This window comes from Vulpes lagopus, chromosome 24 (genome assembly GCF_018345385.1).
Source record: "Vulpes lagopus strain Blue_001 chromosome 24, ASM1834538v1, whole genome shotgun sequence".
Classification (NCBI taxonomy): Eukaryota; Metazoa; Chordata; class Mammalia; order Carnivora; family Canidae; genus Vulpes; species Vulpes lagopus.
The window spans coordinates 17,408,051-17,424,606 of NC_054847.1; the positions used below are offsets into that span (position 1 = coordinate 17,408,051).

A 16,556-nucleotide genomic window follows, 5' to 3' on the forward strand; every position below is an offset into this window, starting at 1 on the left:
CACAGTTACCATGTGCAGGGGTGACATGGAAGAAATGCAAATTCAGTGGGTCTCACCCCTAGACCTACCAACTTAGGGACTCTGAAGGTCAGGCAGACCATTGTTTTGACAAGCCTCTGGTGACTCTGACATTCACTCAAGCCTAAGAACCACTGGCTCCTACATCCATTCATTCAATCACAGATTTATACTGACACCTTTTGTGTCAGACCCACCAATCTAGATACTGGGAATACACTGGTGAACTCACTGTCCTCATCGTGCTCAAATTCCAGGGAGAGACAAGTGTGATCACAACAGAAAATATAATAAAAAACAGTGCTGTAGTAGCAAGTGATTCCAGAAGATTCACTGAGCTGGCTGCTCAGGGAGCTAGCCAAGACTCGGAGGACAGGAAGAAAAAGCCTAGACAAGTGTCCCTAGACAAAAAACATCAGTTGCAAAGCCCACCAAGTGAGAAAGAGCTGTGTTTGAGGAACAGAAAGGAAGGGAATATGTCTGAGATGTAGTGAAAGGGGGAGATGGTAGGAAATAAGGCTGGTGAGGTACTCAGGGGCCAGATCAGGGAGGGACTTTGGGGACACAAGGAGTATCCCAGCTGTGGAGTCCAGATTTTATTCTCAGTGCAACACAAATTTTCTGGAGGGTCTTAACGGCTTAAAAAGACCACCTTGACTGCTCTGCGGAATATGAATAGAAATAGGTAGAATTTAGGGAGCTAAGGTAAGAAGCTGGAGAGATGGGCAGAAGCCTCATCAGACAGGGCCATAGAGGATAGGTCTAGGCCTTTGTACTTGATTCTGAAGGCAATGGAGAAGAAATCATTTTGAACATCAAAATCTATGGGGCATTCTCACCTTCATTATAGTGCCCACTAAGTGCTGGTTTAGACACTGTGCTGCACTCTTCCCATTAAAAATGCTAGTTCTTAGCCCAAGAGCTAGTGATCTCAACTGGCCTTAAATCTCCCCAAGGCGGAGAACATTCTGAATGGAGCTGATTACAAGACTACTAGAAAGTCCAGGAGAATGGATAGCCTGTGATTAGTGTTTATGTCTCATTTGTAAACTCAATACTGGATTTGAATGGCATTCACTTCATTTTGCTTTTATGGCAAGAGACTCATGAACAGTAAATCTCCAAAAGTAAATAGGAATAAAAATAAATTTCATATCTACTACCTACATATTTCTGACAGAATTTAATAGAACAAAACAGTCACACTCTCTTTCCCTTCTCTCTCAAAAACAAAACAGATCAAAATACAACAGAAACAGATCTGTATTTTACATAATTATAGTGGTCAGGGATTACAGTCACTAGAAAAACAACATGCAAATATATATAAATATGGAAATAGGGATCCCTGGGTGGCGCAGCGGTTTGGCGCCTGCCTTTGGCCCAGGGCGCGATCCTGGAGACCCGGGATCGAATCCCACATCGGGCTCCCGGTGCATGGAGCCTGCTTCTCCCTCTGCCTGTGTCTCTGCCTCTCTCTCTCTCTGTAACTATCATACATAAATAAATAAAAATTTAAAAAATAAATAAATAAATAAATAAATAAATATGGAAATAAAGCCAAGCAATGAGAAAATCCAGTATTTGGCGGCTGAAATTTCTTTTTGTTCTCCTACATTCCTTTGAACAAATATTTTGTGGCCCATAAGACTGATATACCTCTGAGATTTCTTTTCTTTTTCTTTTTTTTTTTTTTTTTTTACCTTAGAGATTTCCATCCTCTGAAAAATCTTTCCAAAACATTTTTCTGGTCTGCCATTTGTTTCACTTCTTAACCTTTGGTTTTTCAATTCTCTGGAAATGAATCAAAGGCTATTTGTTTGCCACAGAAAAGCTTTTGTTCAGAACTAAGAAAATACCATTTGTTCTTGGCTGAATACTGATAAAAGTATAGGTAGCAAGCCAGTTTGTAGAGCCTACCTTCAGGAGCCGCTTGTGGTGGGGAAAGAACACCTAGGAGTATTTCAGAGGGTAGACATAGGGTACTTTTCAAATCCATGGATCAGAAGTGTCTAGAAACATCCACTGAGTGTTTTTTGGGCCTCTGGGAATCCAAATACAGACACGCACACACATGCACATAAACTTATATCTGTGCATGTATATAATATACACACCATCTCCATCCAATTAGCATTTTGCACACACTATTCTGTGTGATCTCATCATGTTGCTGCTTTCAAAACGATTTCCCTCATAAACAAAAACCTATCCAGTTTTTCACCTGTGTCCCAAGCATAGGACCTTCCGTCTCCATGGAGTTGCAGTTCATCATCCTCTCGGTATGGATGTGTTCTCCATCCTGGAAGTTCCCAAAACCCCATCCTATTGGGATTTTTATGGAGGCTTTCTCATGTAGGCATGTTCAATTATTAACTCCATTTCTAACCCTCTTCCCCTCTCTGGAGAAGTGGTGGGGGGACTGAAAATTCCAAGCTTCTAATCATGGTTTGGTCTTTCTGATGACCAGCCTCCATCCAGGAGTCATCCGGGAGTCTACTCAGAGTCATGTCAATAGAACAAAAGATGTTCCTAGTGCTCTTACCACTTAGGAATTTACAAGGGTTTTAGCATCCCTATGCTAAAAGGGTCAAAGACCAAATATTAAAATTAAGAGATATTCCTAGTAACCCTCAACAAAGTACGTAGAGATGGAACATATTCAACATCATAAAAGCCATATATGAAAGACCCACAGCTAATATCATCCTCAATGGGGAAAAACTGAGAGCTTTTTCTTTATGGTTTGGAACAAGACAAGGTTGTCCACTCTCACCATTACTCTGTAACATAGTACTGGAAGTTTTAGCCTCAGCAGTCAGACAACAAAAAGAAATAAAAGGTTTCTAAATCAGCAAAGCAGAAGTCAAACTTTTACTATTTGCAGAAGATATGATATTCTATAGAGAAAACCCAAAAGACTTCACCAAAAAATTGCTACAACTAATACGGAATTCTGCAAAGTCGCAGGATATAAAATCAATGCACAGAAATCAGCTGCATTTCTACACACCAATAACGAAGCAGCAGAAAAAGAAAACAAGGAATTTATCCCATTTACAATTGCATCAAAAACAGGAAGATGCCTAGGAATAAATCTAACTAAAGAGGTAAAAGATCTATACACTAAAAACTATAGAACAATTATGAAAGAAACTGAAGAGGACACAAAGAAATGGGGGAAAAAATTCCTGCTTGTGGATAGGAAGAATAAACACTGTTAAAATGTCTATACTACCCAAAGTGATCTATACATTTAGTGCTATCCTTGTCAAAATACCATTAGCATTTTTCAGAGCTAGAACAAGCAATCCTCAAATTTGTATGGAACTGCAAAAGACCCCAAATAGCCAAAGCAATCCTGAAAAAGAAAAGCAAAGTGGGTGGCATCATGATTTCAGACTTCAAGCTATTACTACAAAGCTGTAGTCATCAAGACAATATGGTACTGGCACAAAAACAGATCACATAGATCAATGGAACAGAATAGAAAATGGACCCAGAAATGGACCCACAACTATATGGTCAACTGATCTTCGACAAAACGGGAAAGAATATACAATGGAAAAAAAACAGTCTCTTCAACAAATGTTGTTGAGAAAACTGGACAGCAACATGTAGAAGAATGAAACTGGATCCCTTTCTAACACCATACACAAAAATAGACTCAAAATGAATGAAAGACCTAAATGTGAGACAGGAAACCATCAAAATCCTAGACAGGACACAGGCAGCAAATTTTTTGACCTCAACTATAGCAACTTCTTACTAGACACATTGCTAGAGGCAAGGGATACAAAGGAAAAATGAACTACTGGAACTTCAAAATAAAAAGCTTCTGCATAGTGAAGAAACAGTCAACAAAAGTAAAAGGCAGCTACAGAATGGGACGAGATATTTGTGAATGACATATCTGATAAAAGGTTCGTATCCAAAATCTATAAAGATCTTACCAAAATCAACACCCCCAAAAAACAAATAATCCAGAGCAGAAGACAGGAACAGACATTTCTCCAAAGAAGACACCCAGATGGATAACAGATACCTGAAAAATGCTCAATGTCACTCATCCTCTGGGAAATACAAATCAAAACCACAATGAGATACCACCTTACACTTGTCAGAATGGCTAAAATTAACAACACAGGAAATAACAGAGTTGGCAAGGATGTGAAGAAAGAGAAACCCTCTTGCACTGTTGGTGGAAATGAAAACTGGTGCCGCCACTCTGGGAAACAATATGGAGGTTCCTCAAAAAAGTTAAAAGTAGAACTACCCTAAAACCCAGCAATTGCACTATGGGTATTTATGTAAACAATATAAAAATACAGATTTGAAGGGGTACGTGCACCATGATGTTTATAGCAGATTATCAGCAATAGCCAAACTACTAAGAAAGCTCTAATCAATTGATGAATGGATAAAGAAGATGTGATATATACACATAATGGAATATTATTCAGCTATCAAAAAGAATAAAATCTTGCCCTTTGCTATGACATGGATGGAGCTAGAGTGTATTATGCTTCAGGAAATAAATCAGCCAGAGAAAGACAAATACAATATGGTTTCTCTCGTATATGGAATATAGGAAACAAAACAGATAAACATGTCAGAAGGAGGGGTTGAAAGAGAAAAGGAAAGGGAAGGAGACAAACCATAAGAGACTCCTAATGATAGAGAACAAACTGAGGATTGATGGAGGGAGGTGGGTGGAGAATAGACTAAATGAGTGATAGGTGTTAAGGAGGGCATGTGTTATGATGAGCACTGAGTGTTGTATATAAGTGACGTACCCCTAAATTCTACTCCTAAAACCAATAGAACATTATATGCTAACTAACTAGAATATAAATTAAAATTTGGAAGAAGAAAAAAAGAAGATAAATGCTCCTAGTGTTCTTATCACTTAGGAAATTACAAGGGTTTTAGGAGCTTTGTGCCAGGAACCAGGGGCAGAGACCAAAATATATATTTTTTCTATTATTTCACACTCTGTCACTGGAGAGCCAGGAAACCACTCAAATGGATAAAGAACACACAGATAGCAATAATTTTGTGCTGAGCAAAAGAGACAAAAAATAGTAAGGGATTTCAGGAGAGGTGGAAAGCCCAAGGCAGGGGGAAATTTTCATGAAACTAAAGAATCACAGAACTGTAGAACTAGTTATCATCTAGTCAGTGTTTGAAAATAAGGGTTGAAACACAAGTGAATCATAATATCAAGGCAGTGGATTAGAGCAGCTTAAAAAATAAAACAGACTACAAAATAGAATAGCAGAAAGCATTCATGGTAAGAAGTTTAGTTTCATGAAACTTCTGTTTCAGTTTGTAACTGTATAAATAGATGTATTTGGGTATAATGGGTCACAATGGAAAAAATACATTTCATAAGGTGGGATCATGGACAAAACTGATTAAAGCCCTCATCCAATGCCCTCATTTCATGTTTTTATTTTTAAGGTTCATGTAATTTTTCATTTCATAAGTAATATTTGAATAAATTTTCCTTTTTAAATTAAGGCTTTTAGAGATAAAGCTATAGTTAATTCCCTTGGATCGGTACTCCCTATCCTCAAAAGTAATTCCTATTGGGGTGCCTGGCTGGCTCAGTCAGTAGAGCATGTGATTATTGATCTCAGGGTCATGAGTTCAAGCTCCACATTGGGTGTAGAGATTTAAAAAGAAAAAAAATTTTTTTAAGTAATTAGTATTAACAGTTTAGTTTAGTGGGTATCTTCCCAGACCTTTGCCCATTATTTTATTTGATATATACATGTACCTATGGAAACAAATAGTATTGTGTAACATGTTTACGTATATTTTTAGTTAAATCAATCAGCCTCCAAACAGAAAACAAATGGCACATTTAAATTGACTACTCAGAAAATAACAAAGAACCTATTTATAAAGGTGTAGGTATATATGTGATAAAGCTGTAGAAGCAGGCAGAGGTTAGAGCATAAAGGGTCTTGCAGGCTGGGTTAAGGCATCTAGATTGTGCCTTGAGGCCAATGGCATTCAAGAGTTTTAAGGGGGGCAGTGGCCAAATCTGATTTAAGATTTTAAAAGTTGACCCGGGGGCACCTGGGTGACTCAGTCAGTTGACCCACGCTCCCATCCACCTCCCCTTCCACAACCCTTTGTTTGTTTCCCAGAGTTAGGAGTCTCTCATGGTTTGTCTCCCTCTCTAAATGAAAATACATTTTTTAATGATACATGCAGTACCAGTCATTTGAAATACCAGCCATATTCGAACATATTTGTCAACTGTATTAGAATAAGAATGTGAGAAGCAGAAGCATCCTAGGTTAGGGTCCCTGGGAATCAGACTCAGAGAGAAATTAGCATGTGGGCGGTTTATCAGGAAGTGCTATGACAATGGGCACCAGTGGAAGGAGAACAAAGCTGGATAGAACAGAGGGCAATACTGAGCTGTGATGTTTCAATGGAGGCCTCAGCTGACCCTACAAGGAGCTATAAAGCTAACCTTAAGAATTGTCCCAAGCTGGGAATGCAGGAAGACAAAAGAGGGAGGCCTTTATACCTCCATGTCAGTCACTAGAAGTGGGCTTCTCTGGAAATGAAGCAGGACCCTACAGGTGGCTCTTTTCAGCTGAGGTAGTCTTCTTATCTCCTCACAGGGGCTGAGAGTCCAGGGCTATCTGTAGGCAACACTCCCAGAAGGTAGGAGAAAAGGCCCTTTATTCCTGAGGGAGGATTTGAGCAGCACATCCTGGGAAGGGAACTTAGACATCACTTACTCTAAGCCCTTATTGTATAGTTAGAATCCAACGTTCTGGAAGATTAAGTGTTTAAAAATAGGGTCCTGGTCTCCTGACTCCTGCAGTACCATGATTTCTATTATGTCATGCTGTTCTGGCTTTAAAAGTATTAGAGATGTATTTGAAATGGTTTATCCGGGGATCCCTGGGTGGCGCAGCGGTTTGGCGCCTGCCTTTGGCCCAGGGCGCGATCCTGGAGACCCGGGATCAAATCCCACGTCGGGCTCCCGGTGCATGGAGCCTGCTTCTCTCTCTGCCTCTCTCTCTCTCTGTGACTATCATAAATAAGAAATTAAAAAATATATATATATTATAAAAAAAATGAAATGGTTTATCCAGGTGGCAGTAGTTGGTTGGGGAACTCTTTTTTTTACATTTTTTAAAATTTAAGTAATCTCTACACCCCTCTTGGGGCTTGAACTCACAACCCCAAGATGAAGAGTCACATACTCTTCCAACTGAACCCACCAGGCACCTTGGTTGGGGAAATATTTATTTATTTATTTATTTATTTATTTATTTATTTATTTTAATAATAAATTTATTTTTTTATTGGTGTTCAATTTGCCAACATACAGAATAACACCCAGTGCTCATCACGTCATGTGCCCACCCAGTCACCCCCACCCCCCGCCCTCCTCCCCTTCCACCACCCCTAGATCGTTTCCCAGAGTTAGGAGTCTTCCATGTTCTGTCTCCCTTACTGATATTTCCCACTTATTTTTTCTCCTTTCCCCTTTATTCCCTTTCACTATTACTTATATTCCCCCAAATGAATGAGACTATGTAATGTTTGTCCTTCTCCAGTTGACTTATTTCACTCAGCATAATATGGGGAAATATTTAAAAAGACAAAAACAAAAACAAAAACAAAACTTGGTTTTCTTTTAAGAGTTTAGAAAAATAGGATTTGTTTGTGGGTTGAATAAATTAGAGCAGCTTACTCCAGTTACTTGGTTATTAGTTTACTTTAAGATCTTGGTTGATATTGAGGTCAACATTAAAAACAGAACCTAAAAACCCCTCCGTCTCTCCCACAGCAACAAGTGCTGTCTTCTTCTTTTTTTAAAAATATATATAAGATTTTATTTATTCATTCATGAGAGACAGAGAGAGAGAGAGAGAGAGAGAGACAGGCAGAGACACAGGCAGAGGGAGAGGCAGGCTCCATGCAGGGAGCCCAAAGTGGGACTCCATCCTGGGTCTCCAGGATCAAGTGCTGTCTTCTAAGGCATTTACAGCCCTTTAGGGATATTAGGTTCCCAAAGGTAAAGTGAGAGGGATCAGGAATTGATTTTTTTCCCAATGGTTGTCAGATCCCAAAATTCTGGTTGAAGAAACAATACAAAGGGAAGCCTATTAAGGGGCACAGCTGCTTTGTGGTACTTTTTACTCAGAAAGAGTTCTACTGACCATTGCTGTCATTCATTAGCCTTACCATGGATCCAGCATGAAGGATGTGGAAAGAGAAATTTAGTGAACCCAATTCTCCTGCCATGTAATGAGAGCAACCCTCTGAGATAATCAGACTCTTTAGGAAATGATAGTAATTAACCTTTGCCTGGTAAATAAACACCAATTACTAATATCAGCATAAGTGGTGTGGAAAATGGATCCATAACCTTGGACAAGCCAGTGCATTTTATGGACTTACTGGTAAATGCAAGAGTTGAACTAAATGATCCAGTTCTGCTTCAGTGTGCTCTACTTTATCGAAAACCAAAACTTATTCATGCATCTCCCAGAGAAACCCAATTTCCTCCCTTGCCATTTACAATATATGGTAATATCTGGCCTGAAATGATTGTGCGTGTTCTCTGACTTGGTTCTTTACAAATATTCTATTATTGAATCTTCTGTTTCACCCAGTACTCTTAGTCACAAACAAAATAATGCATTCTAGCTTGCTTAAATAGAAAGGCAGCTCACAAACCTCCTGGGAGGACAAGAGATCAAACCCAGAGGCTGCGCTAACATACATGATGCCCAATCATATCTGGGGGGCCGCTCCAGCAAAGAGTAAGTGACATCCCACCTGGCCACAGACAGAAAGCTCACATTCATGCTGATGCTGCTGAGCTGTCAGACAACACCCATATCAGAAGGTAGCTTCTGGGGATCCCTGGGTGGCGCAGCGGTTTGGCGCCTGTCTTTGGCCCAGGGCGCGATCCTGGAGACCCGGGATCAAATCCCACGTCGGGCTCCTGGTGCATGGAGCCTGCTTCTCCCTCTGCCTGTGTCTCTGTTTCCTTCTCTCTGTGTCTCTCATGAATAAATAAATAAAATCTTTAAAAAAAAAAAAAAAAGAAGGTAGCTTCTGCATGCATGTTAGTATCCTTGCCACAAGGGAGGCTTGGAAAGTGAAATCTGGATTCTCTCTCATAAAATTTCTTCACACATAGAAGTATTCCAAAGATGCTGGGTGGTCACAAGCATGAAAAATATATTTGTCCACATTCTGCAGATAGAAAAGGTGAGGCTCCAACTCAAAAATCCCCTAACTTAGCCAATTCTACTAGCAGTAAGTAATTTCATGAGATTTAAACTCAGATCTATTGGGATGCATGCTTTTTCAGGACTCTGCTATTCTGGGTATTTTATTTTATTTTTATTATTTTTTAAATTCTGGGTATTATATGGTGATTAAGCTTTCCTGTTTAGGAGGAGCAAAAGAAAAATAAAACCTTTAATTTGCAAAATAAAAGTTTATTTCTTGACTTTTTCTTTTACCATCATTCCTCTCCCTCTCTTCTTCACTAAATGGAAAGACATGAGATCCTATATTCTATTTGTACAGTCAGTATCATTCAGGACTCTTTGTTGCAAACAACAGAAACCAATAATGGTTAGTTTAAGCAGAAAAGGAATTGGTTTCAAGTGTTTCAAGCCCTTCCAGAATTACAAATGCCTAGGGAACCACACTTATAAGATGTGCAGGTGACTGAAGCCACAACCAAGGCCATACCATGGGACTAGTTTGGCTAGGGAGCTGCTGCCTCCCAGCTAGACATTGGACACAGCCACCAGTCCCACTGCTAATGGACACAGCATGTGGCCCCTGTTGGAATCACTGGCAGAAAAGATTCACTGACCCTGTCTTTTTGTATCACTTGCTCTTGATTGAAAACCAAGCACTGGGGGCATCCAGGTGGCTCAGTGGTAGAGCACCTGCCTTTGGCTTAGGGCATGATCCTGGGGTCCTGGGATTGAGTCCCACATTGGGCTCCCCCCGGAGGGCCTGCTTCTCCCTCTGCCTAGGTCTCTGCCTCTCTCTGTGTGTCTCTCAGGAATAGATAAATAAAATCTTTAAAAAAAAAATAGCACTGATTGGTCAAGCTTGGGGCAAGAAGAGTAAGTATTGGGGCTTTTGAGCTATATCAGAAGGGACCTGCCTCCACCAAGACTCTCGAAGGAGATTCCCCAATCTGGAAAGGTGGTGCAGATGCTGCCAAGGTCAACAAAGGATGGGAACTGAGGCAAATAAATCCTGTTGTCCTGATGTCAAGAGACTCAGCTCTGCCTAGGTATGGACATCTGTCTCAGATAGACAAGTCAATGTTCACTGACCTTTTCCCCCAGCCATGAAAAATGAAAACATAAATGTGAGGTCTTACTTATTCATGCCAGATATGAATGGGCTGCCACACTTGAAGATGAAAAGTGGCCAACCTTCTCCATGCATGACATGGGGAAGGTCTTGTCTATGATATAGAAGGATGGAGAAGGAAGCCATGGCAAGGCCTGTGTGCAACTCACAATCAAGCCAAGAAGAGAAAGAAGGTGAAGTATTGTACCAAGCAGAGCTCAAGGCCTTTGATTACCACATGCCTACTCAGCCATCACATAGGGCCCTAGGGCGATCCTGAGGCTCTAAAGCACCACCAAAGGTGATGTGACCTCAAAGGAGGGGAATATCAGGAGACAGCCATAATCCTTAATAACTAATACTTAGAGTAATTAATGTGTGTCAGAAACTCTACTAAATGCCTTATATGGATTATCCCATTTCATGCTTACCAGATCCCTTTAAGGTAAATCATATTATTCTTTCTATTTTAAAGATGAGCATATCAAGGCTCAGAGATGTTGTGTAATTTGCTCAAGGCTATACAGTAAGTGGTAGAATGGGATTTGAACCTCATCACTCTGATTTCAGGGACCTGGATCAGACCCTTCCATTTTCTTTAGGGATCACAAACTGAAAGTCCAATTTAGAGGGTCCCCTGAACTGAGTATTAAGTGAAGTGTACATAGGTAGGCATGATGCCCAGTGGAAGCTAGCAGCTCAGCACCAAATTTCATACATGCTACGAGACTGATTCACTTCATTGCCTACCTCCTCCTGCAGGTGTTGACATCAGTGAATCTTGCTCTGTTAGACAAATCATTTACTGTCACTCTCCATCTGTTGCTTCTCTATAAAACAAGAGGGTTAGACTGAATGGTCTAACTCAGAAGCCCTTTCCAAATCTAAAATGTTGTAGATTTGGAGTTTTCCAGACACTGGGCCATCCTCTCAGGTCCTATAGCCATCAATTGAGATCAGCAAGATGACCAGCCATCCTCAACATGCAGCCCCAAGGCCATGACTATGACCTCGTTCTCTCTGTGTCCAGCCACGCACAGTCACAGAGCACACCTCTTTCATTCCAGGCCAACATTAAGGCATAAGGATGAAAGCTGAGTCCTGTTAAATGAACAGACTTCTACTTCTTTAAGGATTAAGTAAAAACCCCTAAAAATGTTAGGGAAGAAGAATACTCCAAAGCAAACAAGGAAGAATAAATCTAAGTAAGCCTAGGTACCTTTTTACTGATGTGAGTTTTCTGCCGTAGGGAGAAGCAAAAATGTTGAAGGATGGGAAGGTCTTCAGAGTGGTCCAAGAGAACTGCTGGGATCCAGAAGTCCGTATTAGAGAAATGGACCAAACAGGTACTTATGACGAGAAATGCTACCAATGTTTGCACCTAATATAAAAATAACGTCTGCCTCTAAAAGTCTATTGACCACTTTATGTGCTTAATGTGACAGCAACTTCCAATTGCCTTTTCTCCACAGGACAGTCTATTTCAGATTTACTTCTACTCAATACTTTCAGAGTGTGGATTTAAACTTTTTAAAATTAGGTATACCCTGTTTTAAAGTAGAATGCTACATCATCAAAAAGATAAAAGTAGTATTTTATTATTTTAAGTTCAAATGTATTTACTTACTATAAAGTCAAATAAAACCATAAAAATTAGAAGTCATAAATTAAGGATGCCCATTGCTTGCTTAGTCAGATTCAGGATCCATACTGTTTCTATAGTTTGTCTTAGTGCACCATACACAGAATGTCCCCATTGACATCGAAGGGGTAGAAACGGGAGTAGTTAAAAAGAAAGTTAATCATATAAACTCAGAATACTCTACAATGAAACTAATCCAGAAATTTGAAAGAGGAGAATTAGGAAATCCTTATTTCAAAGCCGAATCACTAACAATTTCTAAGAACTGCTTGATTTTCCTCATCTTACATCTAAAAAAAGTCCCCCCAGGGGCAGCCTCGGTGGCGCAGTGGTTTAGCACCGCCTACAGCCTAGGGCGTAATCCTGGAGACCCTGGATGAGTCCCATGTCAGGCTCTCTGCATGCTGCCTGCTTCTCCCTCTGCCTGTGTCTCTACCTCTCTCTCTTTCTCTTTCTGTGTCTCTATGAAGAAATAAATAATCTTAAAATAAATAAATAAATAAATAAATAAATAAATAAATAAATAAAGTAAAAAAAAAAATAGTCCCCCCAACTTAAAAGAATTTTGAAGACTATCTAAAATATGGTATGATAGCCACATTGTGCTTTCATTTAATACTACCTGGTTGACTGTGCGACCTGAGAAGTATATGCTCCAAGAAGATGCACTGAACCTTCTAGACAACATGTTAGCCATGCCCATGGGCTGTGATGGGGAACTCACCACTACAACACTGTCATCAGGCCTAAATTTTGACATGGGTGGTCTAGATTCAAACAGGAAAACAAACAATGCATATACACAAATAAAAGAGCAGCTTAGAACTATCATCATCTTAACCAAAGGTAAATTTATAAGAACTTCAAATACATACAAAGATAGCAGAAGATATTTTATTCCAAAGCCTGCACAAAATGAGTTAACCTGTCAGCCCCAAACGAGGAGGTAGTCTCTGGCATGTTAGAATTTGGTCTAGGATACTTCTGGCCAGGTACTTCTTTATGGATTTTTTTAACAATTATAAATATATTTAAATGCCATTTAAGTTGATTTTTTGCAGAAAGTCTAAAGCACCTCTGTAGACCATTCCACAGAATACAGAGTATATGCCCCTGTTCTAACAGCATATGGAAATGGGAAGGGAGTAAGAGGGAAAAAGCTCTCCAGGCCCAGAGCTAAGAGCAAAGTTTTGCTCTAAATGTGAAGCTTGGAGTGAAGATGATGGAGGAGTAGGGGACCCTAATTTTGTCTGGTCCCTGGAATTCAGCCAGATAGTTATCAAATCATTCTGAGCATCTGCAAAATTAACTGAAGATCTGAGAAAATAATTGCTGCAATTCCACAAATAGAGAAGTGACCACTTTTTGCAAGATAGGAGGTGCAGAGACATGAATCCAAGGTGATATATCAAAGATAAAACATGGCGGGGAGGGAGCCTCCCATAAGCTGGCTATTGGAAAGTGTCATAAGTGGCAAAGTCGCAAAATTGGAACTTTTAGAAGTGTACCTGAAAAATGCTCAGGTGGTGAAGCAGGACAGAATCCTAGGTGGAAGAGTGAGGTCTCAGGATCCCCGGGGTCACAGAAAGAATGAGGGTACCTGAGTGCAGCATCAGAGCAAGGAAGCTGGCGCAAACAGTGAACCCAGGAGTGGGCTTTCTGCTTAGTGTTGACACAAACTGCAGCACAGCCAGATGAATGCGCTTTCCAAGAGTCAGGGCCCAGGAAGCAGCAGCACCATGGGGAGACCCCTCTACCTCCCTTTGGAGGAGCAATGGCACCTGCTGAGGCACAGGAGTCTACAGCGTTTGGAGACTCAAAGTAGGGTCACGTGCCTGAGATAGAAATGCTGGGTCACAGGCTGGGTGAACAGAGTTCTGATGGAAACCAGGGGCATAAGAGTGATTACTTTTCTGTGAGGGCTCACTTTAGAGTGGGGGCACAAACTTTCAGCTCTGGGGCAGGAGATTGGGGCATCACCATTTTCATCCCCCCCAATCAGTGCTGACAGCCTTCAGGGAGCAAAACAGTGTCACATAGTGCAATTTAGAGCTGCCTATACAAAGCCTGGCCCCTTGGCAATGGGGGTGTGTGATTCCACCCAGCAAAGACACCTGAGAATCAGTGCAACAGGCCCCTCCCCCAGAATATCAGCAAGAATATCTGGCTAATACCAACTTTATCAGTCATAAAGAACTGCAAAGCTTTTCTCTGGGGGGAAAACAATATATAGCATTTGTGGGTTTTTTCTTATTATTCTTTAGTCTTTCAGTTGTTTTTTTTTTTTTTTTCATTTCAGCTATTTTCCTATTTTATCAATTCTTTTCTTAAATCTTTTTTATTTTTACATTTATGGTTTTTTCATTTTTGGTTTCCTTTCATTGTATTCAATTTTATCTTTGTATATATATATATATATATATACATATATATATATATATATATATACATATATATATATATATATATAAAGTTTTTCTTTCCTATTTTGAGATCTAGTTTCTTCTAAAAAAAAAAAAAAAAAGACCAAAATACACCCAGGATCTACTTTATTGTTCTGTTCTACTTCTTGTTTGGTTTTTTTCTTTTTTTACTTTTCTTTTTTTGGTTTCTGTTATCTTCTGATTTATTTAGTGAGCATTTTTCTTTCATCTATTCTTTTCTGGACATAATGATGAAACAGAAAAACTCACCCCCAAAAAAAGGAACAGAAGGCAGTACTCACTGCCAGGGATTTAATCAAATGGATATAAGTAAGATGTTGGAACTAGAATTCAAAACAATGATTATAGAGATACTAGCTGGGCTTGAATAAAGCATAGAGGACACTAGAGAATCCATTTCTGGGGAAATAACTAAAATCTAAACAATTATAAGAGCATATTATGAGCAATTATATGCTAACAAATTAGGCAATCTAGAAGAAATGGATGCATTCCCAGAAACATATAAACTACCAAAACTGAAACAGGAAGAAATTAAAAAAAACCTGAACAGAGCCATGACCAGCAAAGAAATTATAAAGCAGTAATCAAAAAATCTCCCAACAAACAGAAGTCCAGAGCCAGATGGCCTCCCAGGGGAAGTCTACCAAATATTTAAAAAAGAACTAATGCCTATTCTTCTGATGCTGTTTCAAAAAATAGAAATGGAAGGAAAACCTCCAAACTCTTTCTACAAGGCCAGCATCACCTTCATCCCAAAACGAGATAAAGACCCAACCAAAAGGGAAAATTACAGACCAATATTCCTGATAAACGTGGATGCAAAAATTCTCAGCAATATACTAGCTAATAGGATCTAACAGTACATTAAAAGGATTATTCACCACCACAACCAAGTTGGGTTTATTCCTGGGTTACAAGAGTGGTTCAATATCCACAAATCAATCAATGTGATATACCACATTAATAAAAGAAAGGACAAGAACCATATGATCCTCTCAATTGATGCAAAAAAGCATTTGACAAAATACAGCATCCTTTCTTGATTAAAACTCTCCATAGTGTAGGGATAGAGGGAACATATCTCAATAACATAAGCCATCTACAAAAAGCCCACAGTAAATGTCATCCTCAAAGAGGAAAAACTGAAAGCTTTTCCCCTAAGGTCAGGAACATGACAGGGATGCCCACTCTCACAACTGTTGTTCAACATAGTACTGGAAGTCCTAGCCCCAGCAATCAGACAACAAGAAGAAATAAAAAACACCCAAATCAGCCAAAAATTCAAACTTTCACTCTTCACAGATGACATGAGACTCTATGTTGAAAACCCAAAACACTCCACCTAAAAGTTGCTAGAACTCATACAGAAGTTCAGCAAAGTGGCAAAATATAATTCAAAGCACAGAAATCAGTTGCATTTCTATACATGAACAATGAGACAGAAGAAAATTAAGGAGTTGATCCCATTTACAATTGCACCAAAAACTGTAAGATACCTGGGAAAAAACTTAACCAAAAAGGTAAAGGATCTGCACTCTGAAAACTATAGAACACTTATGAAAGAAATTGAGGAAGACACAAAGAAATGGAACATTCTAAAGAAATGCAACAACAATCTACACATTCAATGCAGGCCCTATCAAAATACCATCAACATTTTGAGTGAAAGAAATAATCCTAAAATTTGCATGGAACCACAAAAGACCCCAGATAGCCAAAACAATGTTGAAAAAGAAAACCAAAACTGGTGGCATCACAATTCTGGACCTCAAGCTCCATTACAAAGCTGTAATCAAGACAATATGGTATTGGCACAAAAATAGATCACATAAGTAAATAAAATCTTAAAAAACAAACAAACAAACAAAAAAAAACAATCACATAGAGCAGCAAACAGAATAGAGAACCCAGACATGGACCCTCAACTCTATGGTCAACTAATCTTCAACAAAGCAGGAAAGAACATCCAATGGAAAAAGGACAGTCTCTTCAATAAATGGTACTGGGAAAATTGGACAGCCACATATAGAAGAATGAAACTGGACCATTTCTTTACACCATACACAAATATAGACTCA

General features: G+C 39.4%; 1 protein-coding gene across 5 annotated transcripts in view; it reads left to right on the forward strand.

The window, feature by feature from the left end:
- ACMSD (aminocarboxymuconate semialdehyde decarboxylase) overlaps positions 1–16,556 on the forward strand; it is a 65,393-nt gene that overhangs the window by 8,692 nt on the left and 40,145 nt on the right. For 3 of the 5 annotated variants that reach the window (XM_041739565.1, XM_041739563.1, XM_041739564.1), the window contains exon 3: positions 11,639–11,735. The exons of 1 other annotated variant lie outside the window; for it this stretch is intronic. In XM_041739565.1, coding sequence (XP_041595499.1) covers positions 11,639–11,735 — 97 coding nt within the window. Of the gene's footprint in view, positions 1–11,638; positions 11,736–16,556 lie in introns of those variants that run through there. One more of the 5 variants, XM_041739567.1, reaches the window with a different exon arrangement.